Below are 26,674 nucleotides of genomic sequence, written 5' to 3' on the forward strand. Positions count from 1 at the left end.
TATATTCTAAATTATGTGCAATAATAATAATAATATTAATAAATACATCCTGCACAACATAAAGTGGAGTTTTCAACTAAAATGGCCTTCTCTCAATGCCAATTTGGGTGTTGCCTGGTTGCCTGAACCCCAAATTTCTCCTTCCAGTCTTACAGATATCTGTAATTTGGGGACAAGATTACACAAAGCCTAATCCTGCAAGGTGCTGGGAGAGCTCAGTTATTTATGGAGAAAACTGTGTGTTCATCACTGACTTGATTTGCTGCTTTTATTGTATGAGAAAGTTTTGTAGAGAAGGATGAGAAAGGTTGTCTGTTACATTTTCGATGGATTTGGGCAGCTCAGAATGCTGGATGTTCCCAGGTGCCTGACACACCTCATTCTACAGGAAATTGCAAGTCAGACTCTTGGTCTTCTGTACTGGTAAATTTTAGACAAATTTCAAGTACAAAGGTGGCATCTCCTGAGATCAGAGATCTCATTTTTAAAGACTTGTTGTGCCCTTGTTGTTCCAGTGCTAAATGTGGGAGGAGGAGGTGTCTGTGCATGGGGGAGTGTGAGACACTCACTGCTTTTTATCGAATTGTTGCTTGATTTACAGTTTTGCCATGTAATCCATGTTTTATACCAGATTATTCAGCTACTGAGCCTGCTGGGCTCTGACATTTGTCATTATATTAAAAGCTTGTTCAAAGGCAGCAAATAAAACACTTTTTCTTTCACTAAGTGAAATTCAGACAGACAAATCCAGCTGTTGCCTGTAAAAATAGCTACAGATGTCCTCAACAGGAAAAAGGTTTTCATGCGTTGTTATAGCAACAGAAATTCAGGAGAACTTTAAGATTAGGTATTGGCTATTTTTTCAAAATTCCCATTAAAAATACCCATCACAAATAATTTGCTTTTTAAAGAACCACTCTGATTTAATAGGAAGAAATTCCGCAATATAAAATGAATTCCAACTTGCAGGTTATATCTACCACTTTTAGATTACATGAAACATGATCTGTTTTTAATAAGTGGTCCAGTATCAGCTTGAAATATACTTCATGTTACCTGTGTGGCATTTTTTAGATGTCTTGATGTGGGACGTCTGTTAATTCTACTCTCACTAATTGTTAACACGCACACACAAAATTGTGTAATCACGTTTTTCACAGAAATAGTTGTGTTGTGGCTGAAAGTCTGGAAATACAATGAGGGATTTATGCAGATATTTGGCTTTTCGAGTCTGGTATTCTGACTTGAAAGCATAAATATTTCTCCTCTGATTAATGGACTTTTTTTAGCAAGTGTCAAATCAGCTCATTTTTTGCTTTGCAGCTGCTTTTGCCTTGAGTCCAATTTATATTCTGGGTGTTCCTTTCCCTAAGTTTAGGGATTGACATATGTGGCAGCAAGACTAATATTTCATTAGAAATCTTATCATTCTGAGTGCTGCTAATTTGTAGCACAGTTTGGTTGTGGATTAGACCTCTGTGTTTGGAAGTTGCTCTTGTTACCTGTCCTAATTTCATAATAACAATCTAAACAATATTTGAATAGAAATCAACATCCCAAAGAGTGGAACTAACCTGGGAGGCAAATCATTATTCTTTTCATGCCTTTAGTGCTTCACTTCTCTTGCCCTTCTTTCCTCTCCTTTTGACTGACAATTTCAATATTGAAATTGTAACTTCCTCGGGTCATGAAGCATTTTCTGCAGGGCTCAGTAGCCACCACTTGCAATTCCAATGGAATGCAAGAAAAGACAGCCCAGATCCCGGATCTTCCAACACATATCTGTGTATTCCTGGACTTCTAGGGGGGACTAGGGCTTTCCATCACCACCATCCCTTGCTCCTGCTTTGCCTTTATTGCTCCTTTACCCTGTTCAGCATTTGGAAAGTGCTGTTGCACTTGGTGTGCTCCTCATTATTGTGGAGGTGACAGGGATGGTGTCCTCAGAAGTGCTGAGTGACAAAGATGACATCATTGGGATTCTTGTCACTGCCACCTGCCAAACTCACGGACAGAGCTGCAGAAGGGCTGCAAGGGGCACATGCAGAAGTAAAGAGGGCGAGGAGGCAGCACAAGAACCAAGTGCTGCTCTGTTATGCTCATACACAGCCCAATTTCTTTGTGGTGACCTTATTTACAGAGCTACCTCAGGAATTTGTGAGAATGGTAACAAAAAAAATATGGCAAACTCCTACAGAGAATTCCAATTAAATATCCAAGTGCTGTGCCATTTGAAAGGTCTTTGCTCTTGTGTCCAAACAAACAATTATCAACTACCTAATACCTGGAAAATGAATGTTTGAGACCTAACTGGAGACTATTAAGCACATTTTAGTGCCTCTTCAGTGTCACATTGCAGCAGCAAGTTTGTGTATTTACACTGCTTTCTTTTTTTCATTCGGATTTGTTTCCTTAAGAGACTTAATCTTGGAAATTTTTTATGACTAATGAAGGTAATGGTACTCCTTAGGTCATCACCTGAGAGAGCTTAGGTCAGCCTTGTACACTGTAGGAACATTAAATTGAATCATCTGAGCAAAAATAGATCATCAGAGAACAGCAGATGAATCCATTACCAGGAAATCTGCTGCTCTTTCCAGTCTGGACAGGAGAGTAACAACCTCAGCTGAGGGCATATTACAAAGCCGGGAGAGGAGAGAGACGAGGCCATGGGAGAGAAAGGAACACCAGCAACTGATGTGAGAAGAACTGGATATATCCCTTTTTAAATAAACGTCTGTAGAGGAAGATAATGCATCAGTTCTCCTGATAAAACCAAACCTCATGAACCTCTGAGATCATCTGCCATAAGAACCAATTTATGGCAAATATCCATGTGGTCCTGGTTTTCTGACAGTTCTGTGGTGCTGTAGCTGTGCAATGTTTGATTTTATGTAGAAAAGGAAGCTGAAAATGAAGTATGAGAATCCAGGGTTGTGGTAATACCACGTTGTCTTTGTGGATTGTGAGAGCTCCTACTCTTGTGTCTGGATACCTTCATGAATCAGCAAAAGACTCTTCCAAGAACAGAAATTGCTTCTAGTTCTTCCATTTGAGATATCTGTGTGTTTGTGGTTATCTGTGATCAGGGTCATAAAGTAATCCTGGGTGAGTTAGGAAAGTGTTCCGTATGCCTCTGAGTCCAGAGAAGAACTGGCTTTGCAATCAGGCTCCTCTCAGGTAATAGCTTTTTATCTCTGCAGTTTGATTCCCTTTCTGTGTCATGAGGACATAAAGATGAAGGTAAGAACCTTTTGGAAATCAGTAAAAACTTGTATTTACTTCTTGCCTTGCATCCTTGTGTAATTACCTTTTAAAGCCTTTAGCTTAAAATAATAGAATTAATTCATTTTTATACATACAGCAAGTGGTTAAAAATAACAACCAGTTTTCAAATTAGTGTTGACCATACAGTTAAATAAACAGATGAGTTCTAGGCCTGTTGAACTGTTAGAAAACAAACAGTTAATGAAAATGGGGTGCATAAAGGAAGGGGATATAAAAAACACACAGTTACTTGACTACTTAGCCTTATAAATAGCACAGAAATCATGTTACACGGAGTTGCATACGAAATAAAGCAAAAATATGCAAATGCTTGCCTTGAAAAGACCCAAGCATGAAAATAGCTTTCCTTTTCTTCTGTTCCCTCCTATCCAGAATGGTTTTTCTCCAGAATGTTTACTCTCTTCTACGTTGTTCATCAAGGCTTTCATGAACAGCATGGATTTTTCTATTTAGATCTGGTTCACATGAGGATAGTCCATCAGAGACATCCTGCCTGGCATGTAATTAAAACAGTGTCCTACCTGAGAAAGGATCCAATCCTAGCTGAGGGCTGGGCCTGATTCTGTGGAATCACTCTGCACCTTGGGAAGGATGTTGCCAGATCCAGTTCAGTGTCATATTCTCAATCAATGGCCTTGTGTTGCTTTTCTCATTCCATGCCTTTATTAGAAATTAATAGTCCAGTTTACAAATACTGGTAAATATTCCCTTTAAAACAAAATCAGTAAAGAAGCATTAAAATCTACTTCCAGTTAAATATTGAATGCAGTTGCAGTTAATGCTGTCATGTTCATTCAGTGGGACCTTGCCCAGTGCTTAGTAAACAAATCTAAACAAATGGGTGTGCGAGCTTTCAGGGTGAAGCTCTCCTGGATTGCCTGCCAGGCTTTCCATTACTCATAATCAAGGTATTTTTTTTTTAATAAGTTGACCTGTTTAATGATAAAAATGCCTTTGAGTATAATTAAATTGAATTCTGTGTTTAAAGTGACCCTCTGATTCATGGGCATTTGCAGCAGAAAGAGCAAAAATAAAATTAAATCCTTATTGAAAGGTGCAGTAATTAAGTCTCTCAGTTCTGGCTCTCAGCAGCTGGGATGAGAGCAGGGGATCAGCAAAGGGTGTTGCCTGTAATGCACCCAAAGATCTGCCTGTGTGGGAGATGCTACCCTAAAACAATGATTTAAAATATTTTTTTTAATAGGGCAGAGAAGTCTTAGAAGAATTGAAATCATTACAGAATGATTCTTTACAAAGAGATGTAGAAGAGCTGGTTCTTCAGTCCTGTAGCATTTTACAGCCATAAATGAGCAGCCCTGACTGAGAACAACCCCAAAATGTTACAGCCAGTGCAGATGCCTCGTGGATTTTGCTTTGACTGAGGGTTGGCTTCTCTTCCCTTGGGAGTTCAGTGGAAATGTGAGACTCTGGGCCTCAGAAAAAGATGCCTTTTCCCAGGCAGTCAATATATTATTGGGGGCCTGTTTTGAATTATTAAGCAGCTAATCGGATTCCAAAGGCATGTCTTTCTATTGCTTTGGATTAAAGGCCTGATTACAATTCCTAATTAGTCACCTCGATTCCCATTGATTTCCCAGAGTTAGGCCACACCACTCTCTTTGTGATCCAGCTCCACATTCCGTAGGCAGAAGACACCAGAATGTAGGGCAGGTGCTGGAGGGGGAGTGCACCACACTGCGCAATGTGACTGCAGGTTACGTTATGAGGTTAATTAATTAAGGACTATGCTCTGGAGATCCGGTGTCTCTTGAATTACCCTCCTTGCTTTAAGGAAAAGAGCTAAGGGAAATTTCACATGTTTTAATAGAATAGAAAAACCATAGAAAATAGGGCTGAAAAGCAGCTCAGGAGGTCATTGAGTCCATGTTTCTACCTCAAGGTAGAACTCACTAAATCTAAACCCATCCTGGGAGCTCCTTTTCTGACCTCACCTCAAATCCTGGCAGTGGAGATCCCACAACGTCCTTTTGCAAGGCTATTCCAGGTCTTGGTGATGGGAGTTACAGGTGGAAAGTTTTCCTAGTGCCCAGTCTGAATCCCTCCTGTTAATTTTGTCAATCATGTTTATCCCTTCCTCATTAGCACAGGAAACAATATCAAATCTTCCTCGGTCTCATTGTTCCATGGGAATTCTGGTGTTTTCCTTGGCCATCATCATTTATTCATGGGCAACATTTTCTAAACTTTAGGTCCTTCTCACTGCTCTCTGATTTGCATTCATAAAGTTAAAATCTTTATTGCAGCTGAAGTAATTTAGTTGGAGAACAAAATATCAGAAAATAGACATTATCCTTGAATCCTGTAGGATGCATGGAATGGCTGCAGCTTGAGGAGTGAGGAAGCACAGCCTGTGCAAGGCCTCTCCTCTCCAGCACACGTGGGACAATCCGTGATCCTTGGGCTGGAAGTCACTGGAGGGGCTCTGCTGGCGTCACTGGCGTTGGAACGAGACCAGGGGCCCAGGAGTGAACTGGGGCGTGCAGGCACTCTTCAGCCATCTGTTGTTTTTTATTGCAGCCTCCAAAGCCTTCATACATTCATCTTACACGTTTCTTTTCAAATCTGAATGTGGTTTGTTTTTTTTTTTTTGTTCCCCCAAAGGGAAATGAAATTGTAACCAGAAAAAAGATGGGAGTGGCTGGAAGAACACACCTTGCACAGGAGTTGTCTGGCTGTGAGGATTGTGGTGCATGTCTGGGTCTTGTTCTGCCACTTTCTCTCTGTCCCTTTGGTAAACTCTTCACCAGGTATTGCTGGGTGTGCTCCTTCCTATTTCCATCTTGGATCTCTTAGAAATTGTTCGTCGAATGTTGGGATTTTTGTGCCAAAAAAGCAAATGGATGATTCTTTTAAATCTCTTCTGCGTTTGGCAAGCTGAGAACCTTGGTATCTTTTGGTGAGTGTCTTATGCTTCACCTGGGTCTTTACCAGATGAATTTCTTATAGAAGAATTATTAGAATTTGAATTTACTGGCCATTATGAGGAAAAAATCCTAAGTTATTACCTATTCCACTGTATGATGATGCACTATATCAAGTTGAGTCTAGCAGAACTCTTAAATAAATTCCACTATCCATTTTGAAAATTGTGTGTAGTTTTGCATTAAATTATATTAACTGCTGAGTGTTGCTGTGATATGTGTACTGCTCCTTTTAAAAGGGTAAAAATCATATCATATCAGGAATGGCATGGAGTCATATTTAAAATTTGTGTGGCAATGATAAAATGGACTTAAAAGCAAGGTAAAATAATAACTTAGAGTTGGGGCATATTGTGTATGAACAACATGTAAATATTGTGCTAATGTTGTAAAGGGGCGGGCAATGATTGAATTTAAGGACATCCTCTGAAGTTAATTATGAATTTTTGCCTGAGACTCAGCGCTGTGTCTGTCTGCAGCCTGGAGTAATTTCTACTGGAAGACTCAATCCCAACCATGCAGTGCCATGGACTTACTCTAACAGCATTTTTCTGTCTCAAATTTATGTAAATCCAAGTGTCTCCCTGACTACTCCCACTTACTAAGGGTTTCATCAGGAAACAACCTCGTATTAAATACATGGAGTGAGAAATCTGGGGGTTTACTTTCCTTTTTTTTTTTTTAATTGGTTGCTGCTTTTGATTTTTAAGAATGTGGTATTTCAACAGGCATTTTATTCCAATAGGGAGACTTCGAAGGAAATAGATATAGACTGATTATTGGAACAACCTGGAGTACAGCCAGGGGTTTTACTCCTCTAATTTCCCCTATTTCCTGACCATTTCACATCCCGTGCCTTTTTCTGCACCATCACTTCACAACAATCCCTTTTGGAGGGAAGAGGTCTGGCTGGAAGGATGTGCAAGGAAAATGTTGGGAGGTCTCTGTTAATTGTCATCCTTGGGTAACACAAGGCAGAGCTGATTTGAATTGTGTGGGCAAGGGCTGGGATGTGGGAGGGTGAAAAGATCCATAGAAAAGACAGAGAGGAGAAATGTCCAATTCCTGTTGCCATCTTGCTCCTTTATCAAAGGTAGATCCAGGATGCAGAATTCTTTGCAATCCTGACTAAATGTTATTCACTGTTTCTTGCTCTTATCAGTCTTCTGCACTATTTTCCTTCAATATAGTCCAGAGTGGCTGAAATGGAAGAGAAATCCATTCTAACTTGGAAGTAAAATATATCAGTGTGTCAATCTCCCTCATGAATGGGATGCCTGAGACATTCTCATGATAAGAAAGAGGTCTTTAATTACTGTAGCAGCAAGTAGGCAAATTAATCTCAATCATTCCATTAATTTTTTCCTTTCTTTCTATTTCTTTCTTTCTCTCTTGGTGAGGTTTTGCAGATATGAGAACCTGAGCAGTTACTCAGATGTGTCTTATTGGACTTTATTGTTCTTTTCCCTGCAAATTTTTCATGTCCTCTGTTCTTTTCTCTGCTAATTTTTCTTGTTCCCTGCATCAGAGAAGAGCTTTGATCAGTGAGGTGTTAAAATCAGTAATATTCACTTTTGTTTTCGACCGAGATCACATTAAACTGAACACATGTACTTGAAGGGCCACATATATTCCTTTTTTAGCCTAAATGAAACTTGCTATCAAAATGGGCATTTTCTTTCTTACAAGATTAGATCTGTGTTTAAGAAATGGCTATAAATGCTAATTATTTCTTTTCAGCTTTTCCAGTTTCCTTGCTAGGAAGATTGGGGCAATACATTTTGCAGGAGGAAGAATCCTAAAGGAATATCCCTTTCTTCCTTTAAGCCATTTCTGCAGGAAAGTACCAGAGATACAAAGTTCTCCATCAAACATGGAAACCTCTTTCCCTCATGCCCAGGAATATGATTGATCCCTGTGAAGATTAATGACATTCTCATAGTTCTTTTAAAAAAGGGAAGATGTGAGAAATACAACCATAAATAAATACATAAATAACGTGGTCCCTTAAAGGCTACATGAGACCTTAAAAAAACCAGGTAATTTACTCTTCTGTGCTGTCTAAATGAAGCTCACCTTTCCCTAATGTGATGGTGACTCAGAGCTGAAGGCTCAGGAGGAACTGTGCAATTGTTCTTGACAAGTTCTTCTAAATATCAAGAAGAATCCAATATCCCTGGAAACAGGGAGCCTGGGAAGTTTCCCTAATTGGATTTCTCAGCCTTCCTGCCACAGGCTGTCCCTGTGGGTGAGAGAGCTTGGTCTGTCTGGGCTCTCAGTGGCAGAGTGAGGTCAATTCCACTCTGCTGGGCATCAGTTTTTATTTTCTTTGGTGGTTTCTTATGTCTCTATTTTATTTTCCTGAGCATTTTCCTTTGCTGCCATCTCAGCCAGGTGAAAGTAAATCAGTGCTCAGGCTCCAGCCTTGCTGAGCTTTATTTGGGAATGAAGTGATTGTCTCCCTGTCTTTGGTACTTCTAAAAATCTACAAATCAAATGAATGATTTCAGCAAAAATGTGGGATGGCTGATGATGATATAAACAGCCCTGATCAAAGAAACCATATTAAATATTAGAAAACACCAAGTTTTGATAAAAGTGAGCGTTTTGCCATCAGTCCATTATTGTTTTTTAACATCTCTAAGTCAAGAAGTGCTGTGGAATCGTGAACTGAAACAGGACAGAAACAGATGAGAATTCACTGAACAAAATACAGAAATATTTTATGAGGCAGTGGTAACTTTGTAAATACCTTGTCATTCCCCAGCACCTTCTGCCCAAGGATTAAAGCATAGTTTTCAGGTATTAATAAATTAAATTTCATGGTATTCTTCCAAAGTTTTAAGGCAATAAACCTCTTTGACTCCTAGATGGATGGATGTGCAGGGATTAAATGATTTGCTGGCAGAGGTGTCATTTGTCAGCCCCAGAACTGGGAGCAGTGCTCAGGCTCCTATCACGTTACATCTTCCAATTTACCACTGCTGGGTTATTATAACTCAAATCTTGCTTTAGCAGTAACTTCTCCTGTGTTATCTCAGAGCTCAGCTGGTGTTCCTAATCTTTAGTTTTATCTTGCTATATTATTTTCAATCTAACCCGTTGCAGTTGTGTCTCTTGTGTCGCTTCCATGCCTCATTAAAAAGCTCACTCAGGCGGGTGCACCACCTGTATTTTGATTTGAAAACTCTCTGCCCTTGAGGAATCTTGGTGCTGCCTGACTGTACGTGTGATAGATCCAATTGTGTGCTATTAGCAGTGTTTTACAGATAAACCCAGCAAAAATAATTCATTGTCATTTCCAGTGTGGATTTGGAATACTGATTTTATTTTTTACGTTTGGTGCTTTGTTGACCAATAAAAATTCTTGCACTTTCATGGCTCTTCTCCAAACTCTTTCACAGAAATCTCTGCTCCAACTAAGAAAACCTAGTTGTATTTGATCTTTCCTTGATTGCCTCCTCCTGAATTTGTTCTTTTATGTGTATATAATTATTACTCTAATTTACTGCTGCCCTTAATCCAGAGCTGTGCCTTGCAGAGGCCCATTTGTTTCTTTATTTTTTTAATCATTGTTAGAAGATTTTATCTACCAATACCATTACCATAGTGTGTTTTGGAGACAGAATTGATCGAATTTATTTTCAAAACATTACTTAGCCCAGAGTTCTAATAATTTCTGAGTTAGCTACGTGGGTTTGTGTGACCTTCGATGTTCTACCTGCTCTAGGAATCTTCCTTCTTCCTTTTCCCAAGGAATCTGTGGTGATTGCTTATATTTAAATACATATATGTGTGTATATATATATAAAATGTATTTCAGCTGCAGATGTTGAGTATTTTCCTTCAAGGCAGTGTCTCAGTATGGTGCTAAAGAATGATGAAAGAAGGATGATGGAGACTGAGGATGAGATATCAAGGCAGACAGTTCTAATTTATATCCCACCACAAGTGTAGAAAATCAAGGTAATATTCACATTATTCTGGTTAAATTTTAGCCTCAATTTCTGTGTAGAGTCCTGCTGTTCTTTCCAGCATGGTTCATTTCTTGCTGTTTGTTCAAAACAGTTGTGTAATATTGCTATCCATGGTTAGCAATTTGCTGCTTTTCATCCAAGGTAGCTTGGATGTCAGTGCTGGTAGAAGTAATAATTTATTTTTAGATTCTAAATCCTTTGGGAATGCACAAAGCACTGTAGACATAGAAGATAATAATTTGTCTCCAAAGGTTCCTTATTTTTTATTGATGTTTTGATTTTGTATTCTCTCTGTCTGGTATCCCTGCATATCCTGCATATCCTTACATATCCCTGAATATGTATTACCGGGGTAATTGATAGTGTGGCTCCTGAGGAACTCTCTTAACTGTTGATTAGAGCTGTGACACTGCTCCATTGGAAGCAGCTTTGAGCCTCCTCATCACGGGGGTGAGTCAGTCCTCACCAGTGCATTATTTACAATCCGGGTTCAGGCAGCTTCAAACAAGTCCTCCTTGTGTTTGAGGAAGATTTCTTCTGATCTCAGTAAATTTCTGCCACATCCTGAATCAACTTCCAGATAATGTCACCTGTTTGCATTTGTTTATCTTCCACAGAGATAAACCCTTAAGTTTTGCACATGATTCCATGTTCTCTGTGGGTTTGGCTCTGCACAGGATGGACCCAAGGCCTGGCACTGGGCAATGTCACAGATTTCCCTCCCTTTTCCACTCTTGATGGACTCAGGCTCATGTTGTCTACAGGCTGTTGTGTGCTGCCTCCTTGCTCAGGGTATTATGTAACAGATTCTTTCTTATATTTAGAGCTCGTCCCTCTTCTGAAGAGATCACAGGTTTGATAATAAGCTTAGGGGAAAAGTTGGCAATCTTCTTTGTGGAGGGGGAGAGGGAAAGCAGAGCTGTTGGGTAATTCTTACATGAGCTGCACTGGATTGAGGCAGAGTTGTCACCTCTGAAATGGGTGATTTGAAGGTGTTAATCTCATAGAAAATCAAATGCAACAAATAAGACTTAAAGACAAGACTGATTATGCTGCATAAACAAAGTCCCAAATTTTGGTGAATAGGCAGGATTTGTGTGGGAGAATTTGTGTAGTGTTGGAAGTCCATGGTAAAGAACCAACATCCATAATCTGGTGAGATTTGTAATGTCACAGCTATAAAAGGTGACAGATCTTTTTTTTTCAGTTGACCTTATAACAGTGATTGGAAAATGTGCAGAGATTTGTTTTTAAATGGGGCTGGGAATAATTTTAAGACATGTCTCCCAAATTTTAAATAATCCCCTGTACCTTCCAGGACAGGAGAGAGGCCACAGCACTGCAGGATTGATCTCCAGTTTGTTGGGAATCAATTCCTAGAGCCTTTGTGAGCAAAAAGAGCTAAATTTAGCTGTGTACTGCAGGCAGGCTCTGTGTTCCACGGGCTCAGGACCTGCCTGGCCCCATGGAAAACCACATTTCTCAGCTTTGGACCTCACAGAATCTTCCCCACCTTGGTAACCTCAGAGTGTGGATCCTCAATAAACCTCGGAACTGGGAGAGGAGGGAGGCTGAGCCAAGGAAGGGGGAGCAGGGAAGCACAGAGATCCTGTCACTTGAGCCTGCCCCTCCCTGGGATGCTGTGCCTCATTCCTACAGTCTGACATGTCATGGAGCCACTTCCAGAGGCCTTAATAACCTGACATTGCCTCCAAGTGTTATTCCTCCTCCATTTCATCAGTATTTGGTAGGAGAAAGTCTGGTTGGATTTTTACCTCTCCAGATTTTCTTTTCTTTTGTTATTTTTTAATTCTTTTTACTCCTTAGAGATGCTACAATTTGCAGCATTTCCTGCTGTAAATAGATCCATATAGAAAGTGGAAGGTGAGCTATAAAAGGAAAACTGTGTGGTTGAAGCTTATGTTGCTACAACTACTCCCCCAGTTCTTCTCCCTGCAGCATCTGAGTGTAAATCTCTCCTTGGCGTTTGTGGGCACAATTGTCCTTGTGAATCTGTTGTACAGTGAATTTCCCGCTGGTGCAGTCCCCTGTGATGTCAGCACAAGGTGGAAAAGTCAGATATTCCCACAAATTTCCACCCAGGCACTGCCCAGCAGAGGCACATTATCCCAGCAACCCATCAGGACAGATACTGGAATGCATCTTTTAAGCTACAAAGAACATTAAACTCAACATCTGTGTGTAACATAATTTGTCAAGTTAATGTCAAGATAATTTCTGTCCCTGTTGTTTTCTGTGTGTTCAATGTTTCATGATGTGGCCTCTTAAAAAGGAGTGACAGGGGCTGGGATTGCCATGCTCCAGCCTGGAATGGGAAGTTGGATTTGCCGTTGTAAAATGTAGGTGATATTTTTCCAGCTGAATGGAAGGGGGATTATAGGCAAAGGGAGAAGAGAAACATTTAAATTTGACACTATTTTAAATAATTTACTGGAAGATTTAGATCCATGCTAAATGATATGTAAATAAGTAAGTTCTGCTTATTTATAATAATTTAGGATTAATCCTAAGTAGCCATTTAACCTGTCCAGTGAAATCGAGCTTTCTGCCAGTGCTGTATTTGGGAGAGTCTCTCACCTGCTGTTCATGACTGTGATTATTGAAGATGGACGGCTGGACGTTTGGCTGCTGCCTCTTTAGGAAATCTTTTAAACCAGGATTGGTAACAGGATATTTTACAGCCTGGTGAAAAACATCTAAAGGCTGCCATTGTGTCGTTCAGGCCAGAACAACCCAAAGCCCTAACGTATTTTATCTGCTGTTCTCTTCCTCAACACTATAAATAATTCAGATCTGTTGGCTTAACTACTACTGGCAACTGTTATTTATTAAGAATGACTGAAATAACTATGTGGCTGAGTAGAACAGAATGCATTAGGGACTGTAATGTGAAACAGAATAGCTAAAACATTTTGATTATCCTTTAAAGAAAAAGCCTAAACCCCTAAACCTGCCATTATCCTTTGCAATTTTGCAAAGGACAAGTGACAGTGGGAATTAGGATGGGATCTTTCTGAGTGACTAAAGGGTTTTTCCTTTAAAGGAGCACTCACCCCAATCATAGAGCCTCTTTTATCCCTCTAGCATCTTGTTCCGTGGGCATCAATGTCAGTAATTGTGAATTTGAGGTTCCAGTAAAGTCTTTAATGTGCCCCACTGTGTAATCTTTGAATCTGCTTGTAGTTACATATCTGCCTGCAAAATTATTTTTAGAGGTACTGCATTGTTTATTCATGTTTGCTTTAATTTCTTTCTCTTGCATGTTGTGCACAAGAGCAGCAGGATTTTCTGGGAATCAGTGCACGGGAATTGCTGTTCTCTTGCTCCATCCCCACTTTAGGTTTAATTAATAATATCTGGCACTTCATCATTGGCTTTGAAATTGCTTTCCAGAGGTCAATAGCATTGTCCCTGTTTTGCAGACACAAAATTCCGTGCTGGGAAGGGCTGACATCAGGCAGGCCATTGGTACAGCACAAACACAGCGTGTTCCCGCACGGAATTACATCCCGAGATGTATCACTGCAGAACACCAGAATGCTTTTGCAAGTCCACTGATTATAAATGGAGCATTTGGAATAAATTTTTTACCACCAAAAAGAGTTGACATCCAGGACTTGGATGAGTAATTATCTAATCTTACATCTGGCATAAACACCCAAGCCATTTGTGTGATGAAGTGCATTGCACAGCAGTGAGAAGGCAGCGAGGGAACATTCGCTGCTGACTCAGTGGCCATAAATCTTCCGGGGTGTGTTTTGCCTTATATTTGATATTTGTTCAGTGGGTTGAAAGAAGTTAAGTGATCAAATGTCATTTGGAAATCCTGGCCTGTAGCTCTTATTTTTTCTCAGTTACATGAAGACAAATGTTACAACAGGAGCACAGAGCTTTGGGGCCTGGCTCTGTGGGGTGTTACTGAGAGCTGGGTGTTTGAACAGGCACCATCTTCACCCTTTTTTAAAAAGTCATTTTACGTTTGTTTGCCTTAATGATGATCTGCAGGAGAGAGCAGGGGATGTGTTGCTGTGGAGCGTTTTATTTCATTTATTTGAAATTAAGTCATTAGCTATAACAGCAAAATGCATTTTTCTTTTTGACAGAGGACTTGGGTGTGTTAATCTGATCTCTAATAAAACAGAGGCTCTGCATTGGGGGATTCTTATTTAATTTGTATTTCTGGACATATCAGATCTGTATGGAATATTCCTTCCTCTTAAGGGAAGTATCAGTGAAAGTTTATTTATAACAGAGAGAAAAAATCAGGGCATGAATCAGTGGTAAGTAAATGATGTGCCTGAACTCTTCTGCAAGTTTGCTGCAACATGAACTTTTCTAGAGACTGTGTCATTAATATTTTATAGCAAGGAGAGAAATCATCAAAAACTCCAGCTAGGACATAAAATATCTGAAATAATAAGAATGTATATAAGTACCTTCAGAGTGAGCTTGGATACTCTCATTGATTTTAGACAGCATCTCATTCTGGCTTGACAAAACGCAGAATTCATAAATTAAATCTGATGTATACAGTGTACGCTTTTATGCTGATGTTGGCACACTTTCAGATGTAAAATTAAATTACTTTTTCCAATAAGGCAGCATAGATTGAAGCATGGAATCCTTTCTTTGCTAATGGAACCAGGAGAAAGATATTGAATTATGCTGACTTTCAAACTGACTGAGCACCAAAGAGAGAAAAATCAATGACATTTTTAATGTCCTGTGGAGCTTTTAAACAGGCCTTGGTCTGGCAGGGAAACTCAGTGTGAGGTAACTGCTGTTGACACTGGGTTTCCAGTGAAGAAATTTACTTCTCCAGGGAAGCAGCACCTGGCACTGATGTGGCTTTGTCCCCATTCCAGTCCCAGCAGTGCCAAGTGGGCACTGAGTGGGTTTTGGAGCACTCTGGACACGCTCACACCCTGAGCAGAGAATGTGCTGTGTAAACATGCAGGATAATCCTTGTGAAACAACAACAAAATCCAAAAGGATCTTTCCTCTCAGTATAAATCCCTGAAAGTCACATGAGTGGGTAATACCAATAAATTACCTTTCTTTTGATGAATTAATGATAGGGTAAACACAGATTTATTTTCACTATGTGTTTGCATTTGCAAAGCTGAATACTAAGGATCTAAGCTGCACAATCAATGCCCATCAAATAAGTGGCTTGCTGGGGTTTTTTATATTTTATAATAATATTTTTATAATTTTGTAAAGGGCATTTCATAGCAGCAATTAAAATTTTATTAGAAAACTATCCTGATCCCTCAGAATCTTGCTCCTCAGAAAATATTCTGATTTAGATGGGGGAGAGTCTATATTGGTACATCCTCAACATCTTGGTGTTATACCAAAGGTTCATGGATTGTGGTCCATTTTTCTCTGCATTTCTTCAAAGCCCAGGTTTCCCTTTCTTTTAATAACAGATGGATACAATCTGGCTGTGAAGTGCTGGGATATGATTTTCAACAGCAAACTTTGTATCTTCAGCTCTTTGCTGTAATGAAGAAAACCATCCCACAGTCACTTCTGAGAATTCAATTTCTTGCAGTTACTTGGCTTCCAGCTCCTGGCAGATCCATGCTCGGTTTTTAGGGGTTGTTGGTGCTACAGGAGGTGATTTCTGTCATTTTTAAAGCAGCCATGCCATCAGCCCCAGAGACTGGAATATGAGTAACCTCAGAACTTCCATGCTGTGAGGATGAGTGAAAGAATAGAATTTGGTTTCAAAGATAATACCCAGGCAATTTATCCAGCCAGGAGCTTGGGAGAGGCTGGTTTGTGTGGTTTGGATTCTTCACAGTTCACCTCTGCAGGGTCAATGGTGTTTTATTGACAGTCATTAAATCACAAATGCTTATGAGTGGTTTGTGGGCAGCAAGCATTTATATTTTAGATACATGCTGCCCTTCATGACATTGTACCTCATCAAAGAGACAAAGGTGACCTTTTTATTTTGTCTTGCTCGCATTTTGGTGGTTTTATGTACTGTCGTGTGCACTTCACCCTCTGGAGAAGGGAATGCTACACAGCAGAAAGTGCATTAGAGGTCTGAGCCTAATTCACGTGTTGAGAACAGTGTGGTAAAATCCAAGAGTTTCCCCTGGTGAAGCATCTTAATCCAGCTGTGGCAGAGGTTTTCTGATGAGCAGTGCACCTCTGGTTTGGTTATTTTTTAACATCCAGTTTAGATAGACTTAACTACAGGAACATATCTGTATAACATTGGTCTAGAAAATGTCAGTGAGCAGAATGCAGAAGGTTAAATATTTGGTAAATGCAGTGTCTGCACAGACATGGGTATGATAAATGTACCTCAAACAGTGTCTTTTTGCAATGCTTGTGTATTATATTTCTGTTGCTTACAACTGTCAGCACAAGGACAGGATCGCTGGGGATGTGAGCAGGCAGCTGTCTCTGGGAAGCCTATAGATAGCAGCTTCCTTGGGTAGCACGTTTGCAGCTCCTTCAAACAGATTTATCAAGCATCTTTACTGTCTCACCACTGCCAGCTCAAATGACTTCTCAAGGAGCTTTGGTTATGCAAGCTTTTAAAAGGTGCATTGTTTTTTCTATTTGTTTCTTTTTGTGTTTGTGTGTGTGTGTGTGCCAGGGTTTTTTTAGTAACTCACTGCAGCAGATAAAATCTAGTGCAGGGTTTCGCCATGTGTTAGGGGAAAAAAAATAATACTCCATTTGTCCACCGTGACCAGGCTTTAAATAAGCATCAAAACTTCCAGCAGCTGTGCAGAGCAGCAGAACAGCACAGGTCAGAGAGTTGCTCTGGGAGTGAGGAGAGGAGAACCTGCAGAGATGGGAGCTGGAAATAGCATCCGCTTGGCAGAACCAGAGGATGCATCCATAATCATTTTGGGGTCTTGGAATGCTTCACAGAATATTCCCCTCTGAGTCCTGGGTGACCTGGAGGAGTTTGGAGACAAACAGGAGCCCCTCAGCTGCCTCCAAGTCCCTCTGGATGGCCACGGAAACAGGAGGTGGAGGAAGGGAGGGCTGGGGAAACAGCCAAAGGAGCTTCCCAAAGAATTTCTCTGCTCGTTACTGCTGCACTTCACAGCATGGGAACTTTCAGTAATAAAGATTTCAAAGGCTTCTTCAAAGAGCTTCCAGGCCATATCCAAGGCTCCATCTGGAAGAAGTCTCATGAGACTTTGGAATGTTTTGTAAATACAGGCAGGGGACAAACTAGGTTTTTCTTAAACTGAATCTAACAAAAGTTGCTTTCTAACAAGAGCTTGCAACAGGCCACGTGAGCGGGAGTGTTTCCCAAACTGCATCCCTGGTGGAAGGTCTTTTGGAAAGGGTGCCGTCAGCTTGTCATCCCTACAAAGTCTTTTACTAACACAGTAAATTATAGGCCTTTGGGGAATGTGCTGTACTTGGTTCTTTTCAGGTCATGTTCTTGGTCTTGGATTGCTGTGTGAAACCAAATATGCTGCTTTATCCTGTTTGCCTGTGGATTTGTTTTGTGTTCAGCAGATTGAATAGCATTTCTATTTCAATCATTCCTCATTCTAACTAAAACAATTGCTGTTCTGTGGTGTCAGGGGATTCCTGAGGTAACAGGAACACTGTACCTTTTGTGATTTACTGCCCATTTTGCCCCTTGAAAGCCCCAGTTCGTTTCGGTCCATTTTCCCTGCTTTGTTTGGGTTAGTGATGCCTCATCAGCTACCCCAGACCATGACAGCCTTTGGGATTTTCAGCACTGGTGGCCCTCGTTGTGGATTTTAGGCAGGGGCTGCAACATCATTTTCCCATCAGCAGTGCTAATGCTCCAGAACTACAAGTTTTAAGAACTTGAGGTCTCTCTTTGCTGGTTTTCCCCTTTCCTGCAGCTGTTGATGACACTGTGAGTTATCCAGAGCTGTTGTTTGCCTGTGTGTTCCACTTAGCACTTCTGGCAGTGTATGAGAAAAGAGTGAGAAAAAGCTAGGAAGGCTATCAAAAGTATGAAAGTATAAATCTTCTATAGATTGAAAATATCTCCCACTCTCGTCTTTGTGTTTTTCCCTTCAGTTGTGCTCTTATCAAGAAATTCCAGAATACATCACAAACACAGATTTAGGCCTTCTACAGCCTTCCTCCTCCTTCTCCTCTCGCCGAGGGAATGACATTCTCATCCCTTGTTTGCAGATGAGGAATGAAGGTCTGAGTGGTGAAGTGACTCGTCCAAGGTCAGCTGCTGAGTTAGTGGCACAGCTATGAATAGACAAAGGCATTTAGCTCTCAGCTCTCTGCTAAACAAGACAGAGCCCTCCCAGTTTCAAACTTCATGACTATTAACATTTGAGCATCTAGAATGTGGCAGAAGAATTTATTTTCAGTAGCCAGCAGGTAATCCCAGGGTGGAAGCTCCTCCCTGTTCCCATGGATCCTGGTGATACTTTCTGGGTTTTGTGAGGAGAGGGGAGAACTGCCCTCCTTGGATTGCTGTTTTGTGGGATGCTGTAGCTGCTCACCTGAGTGCTCACTTTGGTGATGGAAACAGAGATCCAGAGCTGTCTCTTCATTTGTCTTGGTGTAGCAGTAATGAAGTGTCCTTAGAGCAGTTTGCCTTCAACAGCTATTTTAAACCTCCAGTGCAATCTGCTGTTCCTTGAAGGGAAAAAGTAATTCGACTAAAAGTGCTCTGAGGAGCCAAGTGAGAGAAGTAAATGTTGAGTGGTGCTAATCAGGAAGAGGAAGTCATCTGTCTGCGTGTGGTCACTTCCCTGCTCACATGGCACAGCCCTGGAACAGCTGCATAAGAAGCTTTGTGATCAACAAATGTCAAGGGCAATTAATTCTTTGGCCAGCAGCTGCTATTATTAGGACAGAGAGTGGCCAGACATAGAAGGAAAGCCTTCAGCTGATTTATTTTCTCTGCCTTTCCCCTCGAAATTGATCAGTTGCTCAAACCCCCGTGGTGAAACTCCCATGCAATAAGAATTTAAAATTTGCCATCTCTTTTTTTTTCAGTAGGAGAGTTTGTATTAGATTCAGAGCACAGAGGAATAGCTCAGGGAAGGCGTTTGGAAAGTCCTCCCCACTTTAATGCTATCAGGATGGAGAGGAGTTGTGTGTTAAGCTGGTAACATAATAATATGTGGGCTGAGTTAAACCCACCTCAGACTGGTTTTCTCAAACTTAATTAATGGAAGCAGAGCACTTTTAGGCTTGATTTAATACCTTCCTAGAGTTATTTCAGGATTGCTGCAATGCAACTGTGGGTGGTCTAAACACACCTACGCTGCCAGAGAATCAGGAAGGATGTACTTAAAATCCTCTAATTTATCTAATAACATCTTTAGCGGCTTTTTGTGTAGGTTTAGCATTGTAATGGAAATGCACTCTTTGGCTGGATAAAGAGCTGCTGTGTGGAACTGCTGGCTCTGGCTGTGAGGACACGTGAATAGCACATGGAGCTGGTGGGGAAAATACTCTGACCGGCTACACCCCCTGTAAATGCACCTTTCAGTTGTGTCATCGGTCACTGCAGTTAAAATAGTATCTCAAATTTCAGATACAAGTGTTCATGGCTCTGGGTATCCAAAGACATTGCTGTCCCCCCTCCCAGGCAGAGTTCCTCATGTTAGGGATATTTTTTTTCTCTGCTGTTTAGATGCTGAGTCTCTATTTTAGGCGCTGTTGTTGCCCCAGTTCTTAACCAGGCTCCCTCTTTGCCCAGTGGATGTTCCTGAGGGGTTGTTTGTAAGTGACACAAAACAAGTTTGGTTTTTCTAAAGAGTTTCAGCACTGAGCTGCTCAGGGGAAGCCTTGGACTGGAAACAAGCTCAGATTCCTGCGGGTGCCCTGCTGGTAACTGCTGGCATAATTATTCTATCCCGGGCATTGCAATTTCTCCCTTTTTGGAGGGAATCTCCTGTAACATGAGCAGAACCAGCATCACTGCATGAAAAACCTGCTCTTTTTGAGCTAAATAAAGACAGAAAAGACAAGACAGAAAATCAGCTCCTCCACGTGCCAGAAGCAAGGGATATCCCGGTGTGTTTTCCTGTGGCTCATCGCTCCTACACCGGGAATTGCCGGATGTAAGTAGGATCAGAGCTGAGCTCTGCTGGGACGAGTCGGCCCTAAGGCAGCTGATTTCCGCCAGCAGCGGAGCTTCCTGAGCGCTGCTGAGGCTGGAGCGGAATGCCCGGCTGCGAATTCCAGGGAAAACCTTAGGATGGGGCCGCAACGAGGTGTGAGTGGCTCTCTGTGTGACTTCAAGGGCCAGAGCTTGTCTCATGACAATGTTGGACAAAGCTATTTATTGCTAATCTTATCCTTCAATCATTTATCGTTATGTTAAACAGAAGGAATAGGTTAAGGAATGTTTGTGTTCATTGCCTGTTCCCTGGATTTCTGACATGGAATTCTGTGGCTGATGGACAATTTCTGGGCTGAAATCGGCCCTGTGCCTCTCTGTGACCCTGTGACAGTAGAATGTCTTGGGAAAGACATTGTTACCCCAATAATATCTGTGGAAACTGGAGGTTTCACGCTGTGTCAGCAGGAGACACCTGGAGAAATTCAGGCTGACCAATGGGAAATGCAAAGTCATACATAAATTAAGAGGTATTAAATTCCTCTTGAATGAGAGAATGTACATTAAAGTGGCCTTGGCTTGCTATAGATTAATTAACCTTGGGGGATACCAGGTGTAATTAAGCTAGAGTGAGTTAAAGCCACTTTGCTCTGGATAGAAATCATTCCTGAGGAAGCTTTTTAACCTTATGCACATCAGCTCCCTATGGGTTAAACTTAACTTTCAGTGCCCCTTGGAGAGGCTTTGGACACTTTGAAATCTGACGAATTCTGGAATCCTGACTCCAATTCTTAGGAGAAACTGGACTTGAGTTAAAAGTGTATCATACATATGTAAAAAATGTACAGTCATGTGACAGACTCTGGAGGGCTCAATCTAGATTTGAAAAGAATTTAAATAGAGGTTATGAATTGAAACATTAAAACTTAAGAAACAGGGAACACAGGAGTGAAAGAGGGCAACTGAAATCCATCAGAGAGTTTGAGGTCTTGCTGCGGGGTTGTGGTGCTGTCTGGCGAAGAAGAACCTTGGTGAAAAATACCTCTATGTTACCTTACTGAATCACACTAAAACATCTTTTTGTGGATTTCTCTTTTTCTTTTCCAGTAATTGCCCTTCATTCCTGGCCTCTGCTTTAGCCAGAGCAACTTCAGATGAAGTCCTGCAGAGCGACCTCTCGGCGCATTTCCTGCCCAAGCATGTGGACAACGCCGACGGCATCATCCGTAAGTGCCACCTAAAGGAACCTGGACAGGATTTCTGGTACAGGAACATCCCTTGTCGATGTAAAAAGGTTAATGGAGAGCTCTCCACCACTCCTGATAGAGCTGGAGGTCTAATTTCTCAGTCAAAGCTTTCTCAGCTTTGGAATCACTCTTTTAAGTGCAGCTTCATGGCTGTATCTGATGGTCCTGAATCTCTCTCTCAGCACTTTATACAATGTGGTTCTGCTGGCAAGTGCCAGTTGTCCTCCCTCATCCTTGGAGCAAAGTCAAATATATGTGGGAAGAGATAATTTAATTCTGAATTATTTCAGTCAGTGTGGTTTTTACTATGGCTTGTAAGTTTTTTATATGGTTTTAGCAAAAGGTAGTATAAAGAGATTTCATTATTAAAAGGAAGAAAATTCCTTTTCCTCATTTATCTGTGTTGGCTGACAAGATTTTTGCAGCATCTAGCTCAAGGTCATGCACCCTAAATCATTTCAGGACTCTGCTGGCCTAACTAACCTTGAAAATTGGCTGGGTTGTTCATTACAACAAAGACCAAGGTATTGACAGAAATTCTGTCATTTGATCTTGAAAATACAGTCCCCAAACCACTTTGTCCATTCCTTCCTTTTTTGATTAAAAAACCCCCTGTAAATTATTCTGGGGATAAGGAGGATCTATAAATCTGGCTCTTCAAAAAGGAAGATGCTGCTGTGTTCCCCAGAGGCCCTTGGAAACCTGAGAAACAGAAAAACATGCTCTGAGTTCCCTTTCTGTAGGTATTGCTGCCTCCTCCTGCTGAGCAGGTAAATGGAATAGATTTGTCATTGTTCTGGCTGAGCAGCCTTCATTAATTTCAAAATTGAGATCTCTGAAACTTGCATAAATATTTGACAGTCTCCAAGAAAATGTTGACTAAGCCTCCACACAGAATATCTACAGAATTCAACAAAAAAAAGGGAAAAAAGAAAGGAAAAAACCCTCACACCTACAGAATTGCCATTTAAATATATCTAAGTCTGTAAGACACAGATGCAAACATAGATTAAGATGGGACCAGGCTGGAGCAGGCACTAAGCACAGAGCTCCAGATGCAGTTTGTTGAGGTGAATTGTCATAATGAGGGTACTTGGAAATAAAATATCCCTTTGCTGATGCAATGTGAAGTGTTAAATTGTGAGGCTTTAAGGGGAGAGGAAGAGAGAGAACATCTTCTGGCCTGTAGTAAAGCAACAGTTTCATAAAAACCCTGCCATTTCAAATAATCTAAGCGATAATTTTCCAAAACAGAACATCAGCTCAAGTGTCATAGAAATGACAGAATGGTTTGGGACATTAAAGATCAAGTCCCACCCCCTGCCATGGGCAGGGACACCTTCCACTATCCCACATTGCTCCAAGCCCCGTCCAACCTGGCCTTGGACACTTCCAGGGATGGGGCAGCCACAGCTGCTCTGGGCACCCTGTGCTCCATCAGTGCTTCATCAGCCACGGGTGCAAGGTTTGGCCTAGAAAACCCAAACAAAACCGGGGGGAGCAGCAGCTCCATCCTAGAGAACCTTCCCAGGGGAGTCCCTTGAGAAACCTGGGCTGGTGCTGAGAGGAGGTCTGCCCTCAGTGGTAGCATACAGGGAGACTTTCATGCTTTGGAAGAAAGCAGAGGGAAGTGTGGCAGGTGGTGAAAATGGGATTTCTACATCTTGAAGTTTGATGCTCAGAGTTCGCTGTGCCCTGATGCTGTTCGAGCTGCTGCAGAATGTGAAACCAAGCTGAATTTAGCTGGCTGGCTTTAATATCCAGTTCTGTGTCAGGTTTTTTTATGAACCCAGAAAGATTTTTACTCTGTGTAATACAAGGAGACATTTACCTGATTTGCCTCAAGTTTGAATTTGCTGGAAGATAAAAAAAAAAGCTATTTCAAATTTCCTTAGTGGCACATTTCACTCTGAGAATTGCAACGTGACAAATCATGTCCTGTACTTAGGAGAGTTCTTGGTGTGCTGGTGGAAAGGAAATGAGAAGCTCCATGACAGAAGAATGCAAATCTTAGAAGAAGGAGAACTGGCTGGAGTCCACAAATACAGGATTGCAAGAATAGGGGTCTTTTATATCTGGGGTGACCATGTGTCTTTGAATATCTGAGTCACAGGCCATGACTCTTCCAGCTGCACTGGAGAGGAGCAAGAGATTTTCCATGAGAACTGAATGATGTTGGATTTCTTTTTGGAAAGGTCAGGTTAAGGACATTTAGGTTTGGGGTTTTTTTGTGGAGGAAGAGAATCACATGGAAGTTTGCCATTGTTAAGGAGCCACCAAAGAGGATGGATAGCAGGACCGTGTGACCTAGTGGTGGTATCAAATATCCAGGAGATGTCACAAAGCAAATCATAATGTCCCATTACCCAGTTGTTCCAGGTTCTAGGAGATAGATCCTAGAGATCTCCAAAGAAATCTAGAGTTCCTGGATTAAGGAAAACCTTGGCTGTTGGTTCTGACCCTTGTTGTCACACTGTCCATGTTTTCAACACAGCTCACGAAATATGGCACTACAAAGCAGGATCTGATTCCCCGTATTCTTTTCATCCTGGTTCAGCCCTGCCATCTTTGGGAGCAGCAATGCCTGGGCTGGATTTGCCACTCACTGTGGTGCAGCTCAGCATTACTTCCAACCTTGGGGATTTGGGAGCAGCAGGAGGGAAATGAAATTCTCCGTGACACAACCGCAGTGACAGCTGAGTCAGCTCTGGCTCAGCACGGCAACATTAACAATTGATGAGTAATTTCCAGCTGTGAGGGGGTGGTTTTTATTGTGGTATTTTATTATTCTCCTGTTTTAACCTCACGAGCAGTTACTGATGATGCTGACAGCACGCAGGGTCCCCTGGGAAGGGTGTTAGGATCTCAGCAGGGCCACTGGGTTCACTGCCATCCTCCTGCAGAGGTGCCACAGCCACGTGACTCTGACATGTGCCCACTTCCCTTCACCTCTGCCCACTGGGGAGAAATCGGACAGCAAAATCTGTGGGCTTTCCTCTGGAAAATAGCACTTGGACACATCAGGCTGGATGAGTTCCCTCTTTAAATACATTACCCAAAGAGATTTCTGGTGGCACCAGGGAGAGCAGTACAGGGGGGGTGAGGAACCCCCACACTGTGGCAGTGGTGGGATGAGCCAGTGGTTTGATTTCCACCCCTTGGTTTTAAAGCTGTGTGATCAAGGAGCCAAGACTCCTTTTGGTTATTTATCCAGTGTATTTCCAGCTTAATGCCTCTTGATTGAACCAGCTCATAATCAACAGAGCTGGGACAGTATCTTGTTCCTAATGGTCTTGGCCCCTTGGTCACTGCAGACCTAGGACAGAAATTAGTAAACGCTGCTTTTAGGCTCTTCACAGAATTCCTGTGAACGGAGAGATGCTGTTAACTCTCCCCTCTCCTCCCTGCATGTGAGCCCCTCCTCCTCCAGCAGTGATTGGCACCCCTGGATTGCTGCTGTTTAGCTTTGAAGATCCCTGGCTTTGGTGAGCGATCATGAACAAAGAGATTTGGATGTGTTCAGCTCTGATGCTGACTTCCTGTTTTCCTCTCCTGGATTTCAGAACAAATGTCAAGTGCCTGAGTTTTCATGTTTTAAAATGACAATTTCTCAGGAGTGACAGTTCAGCATTTTCTTAAATGTGAGGCCTTTATGGTTTTCTCATTTGCTCTTGCAGATTTCTCTGACACACCGTTGTCAGGAATATGGGAATAATATGAAATCTGGAAATAGCTAAGAAGGCACCTGTGCACTGCTGAAAGTGCACAAAACATCTTAAAATGACTCTACTAATTCCTGCAGATTTTTTCCACTGTCTTGCCTCAGCTCTGCAGTGCAATGGTGTTTAGAATAGAGAATTTGGTCCAAACCCAGTGTGTCATTGTTATGGAGGGGGGGTTTTGTAGGTGGCACCCTGTGCCATGACAAAGTCCCTGTCAGGGCCACGTGAGGGATCCAATGCCTTTCGTGCCTTTCATTTTCTGTGCTGCTGCAAATGAGTTCCCCAAAGGCATGGGGAAATGTTTAAGTTAAAAAGACAAACAAACAATGAGCTGCTTACTGATGAATGCTGATTATGGTGAGTTTGGCTTCCTCTTTTCATGCATCAGAGCCCAGAATTTCCCTGCTGACATCAACTGCTTGGCTAAAACGGTTTTGTTTCATCTTTATAATGTATGCAAGGGAGAAAACTCTGACTTTATAACATTCTCAAGGCTTTGTGGTTTGTGCCTTCCCTAGAGATCGAGACAGTGAAGTTGGCCCGTTTAGTTTACAGCAAACTGCACGAGATCTGCAGCAATTGGGTGAAAGATTTCCCTCTGCAGCCCAAGCCCCACCGCTACTACGAGACCTCCATCCACGCCATCAAGAACATGCGCAGGAAGATGGAGGACAAGCACGTCTGCATCCCTGACTTCAACATGCTCTTCAACCTTGAGGTAAGCACAGAGCACGTGGGAGACACAGATTCTATGAGCAGTGGTTTCCATTCTGGGAAACCAGGCAGTTTTCCACTGAAAGGAAGTGAAAGGTGATGGACCTGAGGAGGGTTGGCAGTTGGTGTTGACCAGGTCACCTCACAGTTCATCTCTGAAGCCACTTGGCAGCTGGGGGTGGGTCTGCTCTGCTCTTCAACCCTTCCTCCTGGCAGGAAGAAGCCAAAAGCAAAAATAAGGAAAGAAAGTAAAAAAACCCCAAACCAAACCCAAAACTTACAGGACTGTGGGGTGCAGCTCACACACAGTTCTAGCAATGTGAGTAGTTTGGTGGAACTGGGGCCTGTCTTTCCTTCCATTACTCTCTTGATGTGGCCATTGGTCAGACACTCATTCTTGCTCTCCCTTGAGATATAAAACTGGACACTGAGGAATGGGAAATATAAGGAAGTGGCAAGAATTTTACCTTAAGGATTAAATTGCTGCATAATTGCTTCTTTATTACACCCTGTCACTTTAATAACCATCTTCTGCCCCATCCACATTCTTACCTTTAAATGATATTAATGCAAACAGAGGCAGATGTTTCCTTTGCCTGTCAGTTGTCAGCTTTCTTATTCCAATTTGTGTTGGAGCCCATTACCTAAAAATTACAATGTGCAAATATTCCAGTCACTGAGCTGGCTGTCAAGGTTGAATTGGCTC

General features: G+C 41.7%; 1 protein-coding gene across 2 annotated transcripts in view; it reads left to right on the forward strand.

Moving 5' to 3' along the window:
• Positions 1-26,674, forward strand: part of PPM1E (protein phosphatase, Mg2+/Mn2+ dependent 1E) — a 60,716-nt gene that overhangs the window by 26,795 nt on the left and 7,247 nt on the right. Inside the window, exons 1-3 of one of the 2 annotated variants that reach the window (XM_019287598.3) lie at positions 6,102-6,205; positions 21,393-21,511; positions 25,773-25,972. In XM_019287598.3, coding sequence (XP_019143143.1) covers positions 6,117-6,205; positions 21,393-21,511; positions 25,773-25,972 — 408 coding nt within the window. In that variant the 5' untranslated portion in view covers positions 6,102-6,116. Of the gene's footprint in view, positions 1-6,101; positions 6,206-21,392; positions 21,512-25,772; positions 25,973-26,674 lie in introns of those variants that run through there. The other variant, XM_039562722.1, reaches the window with a different exon arrangement.

This window comes from Corvus cornix, chromosome 19 (genome assembly GCF_000738735.6).
Source record: "Corvus cornix cornix isolate S_Up_H32 chromosome 19, ASM73873v5, whole genome shotgun sequence".
Taxonomy (NCBI): domain Eukaryota; kingdom Metazoa; phylum Chordata; class Aves; order Passeriformes; family Corvidae; genus Corvus; species Corvus cornix.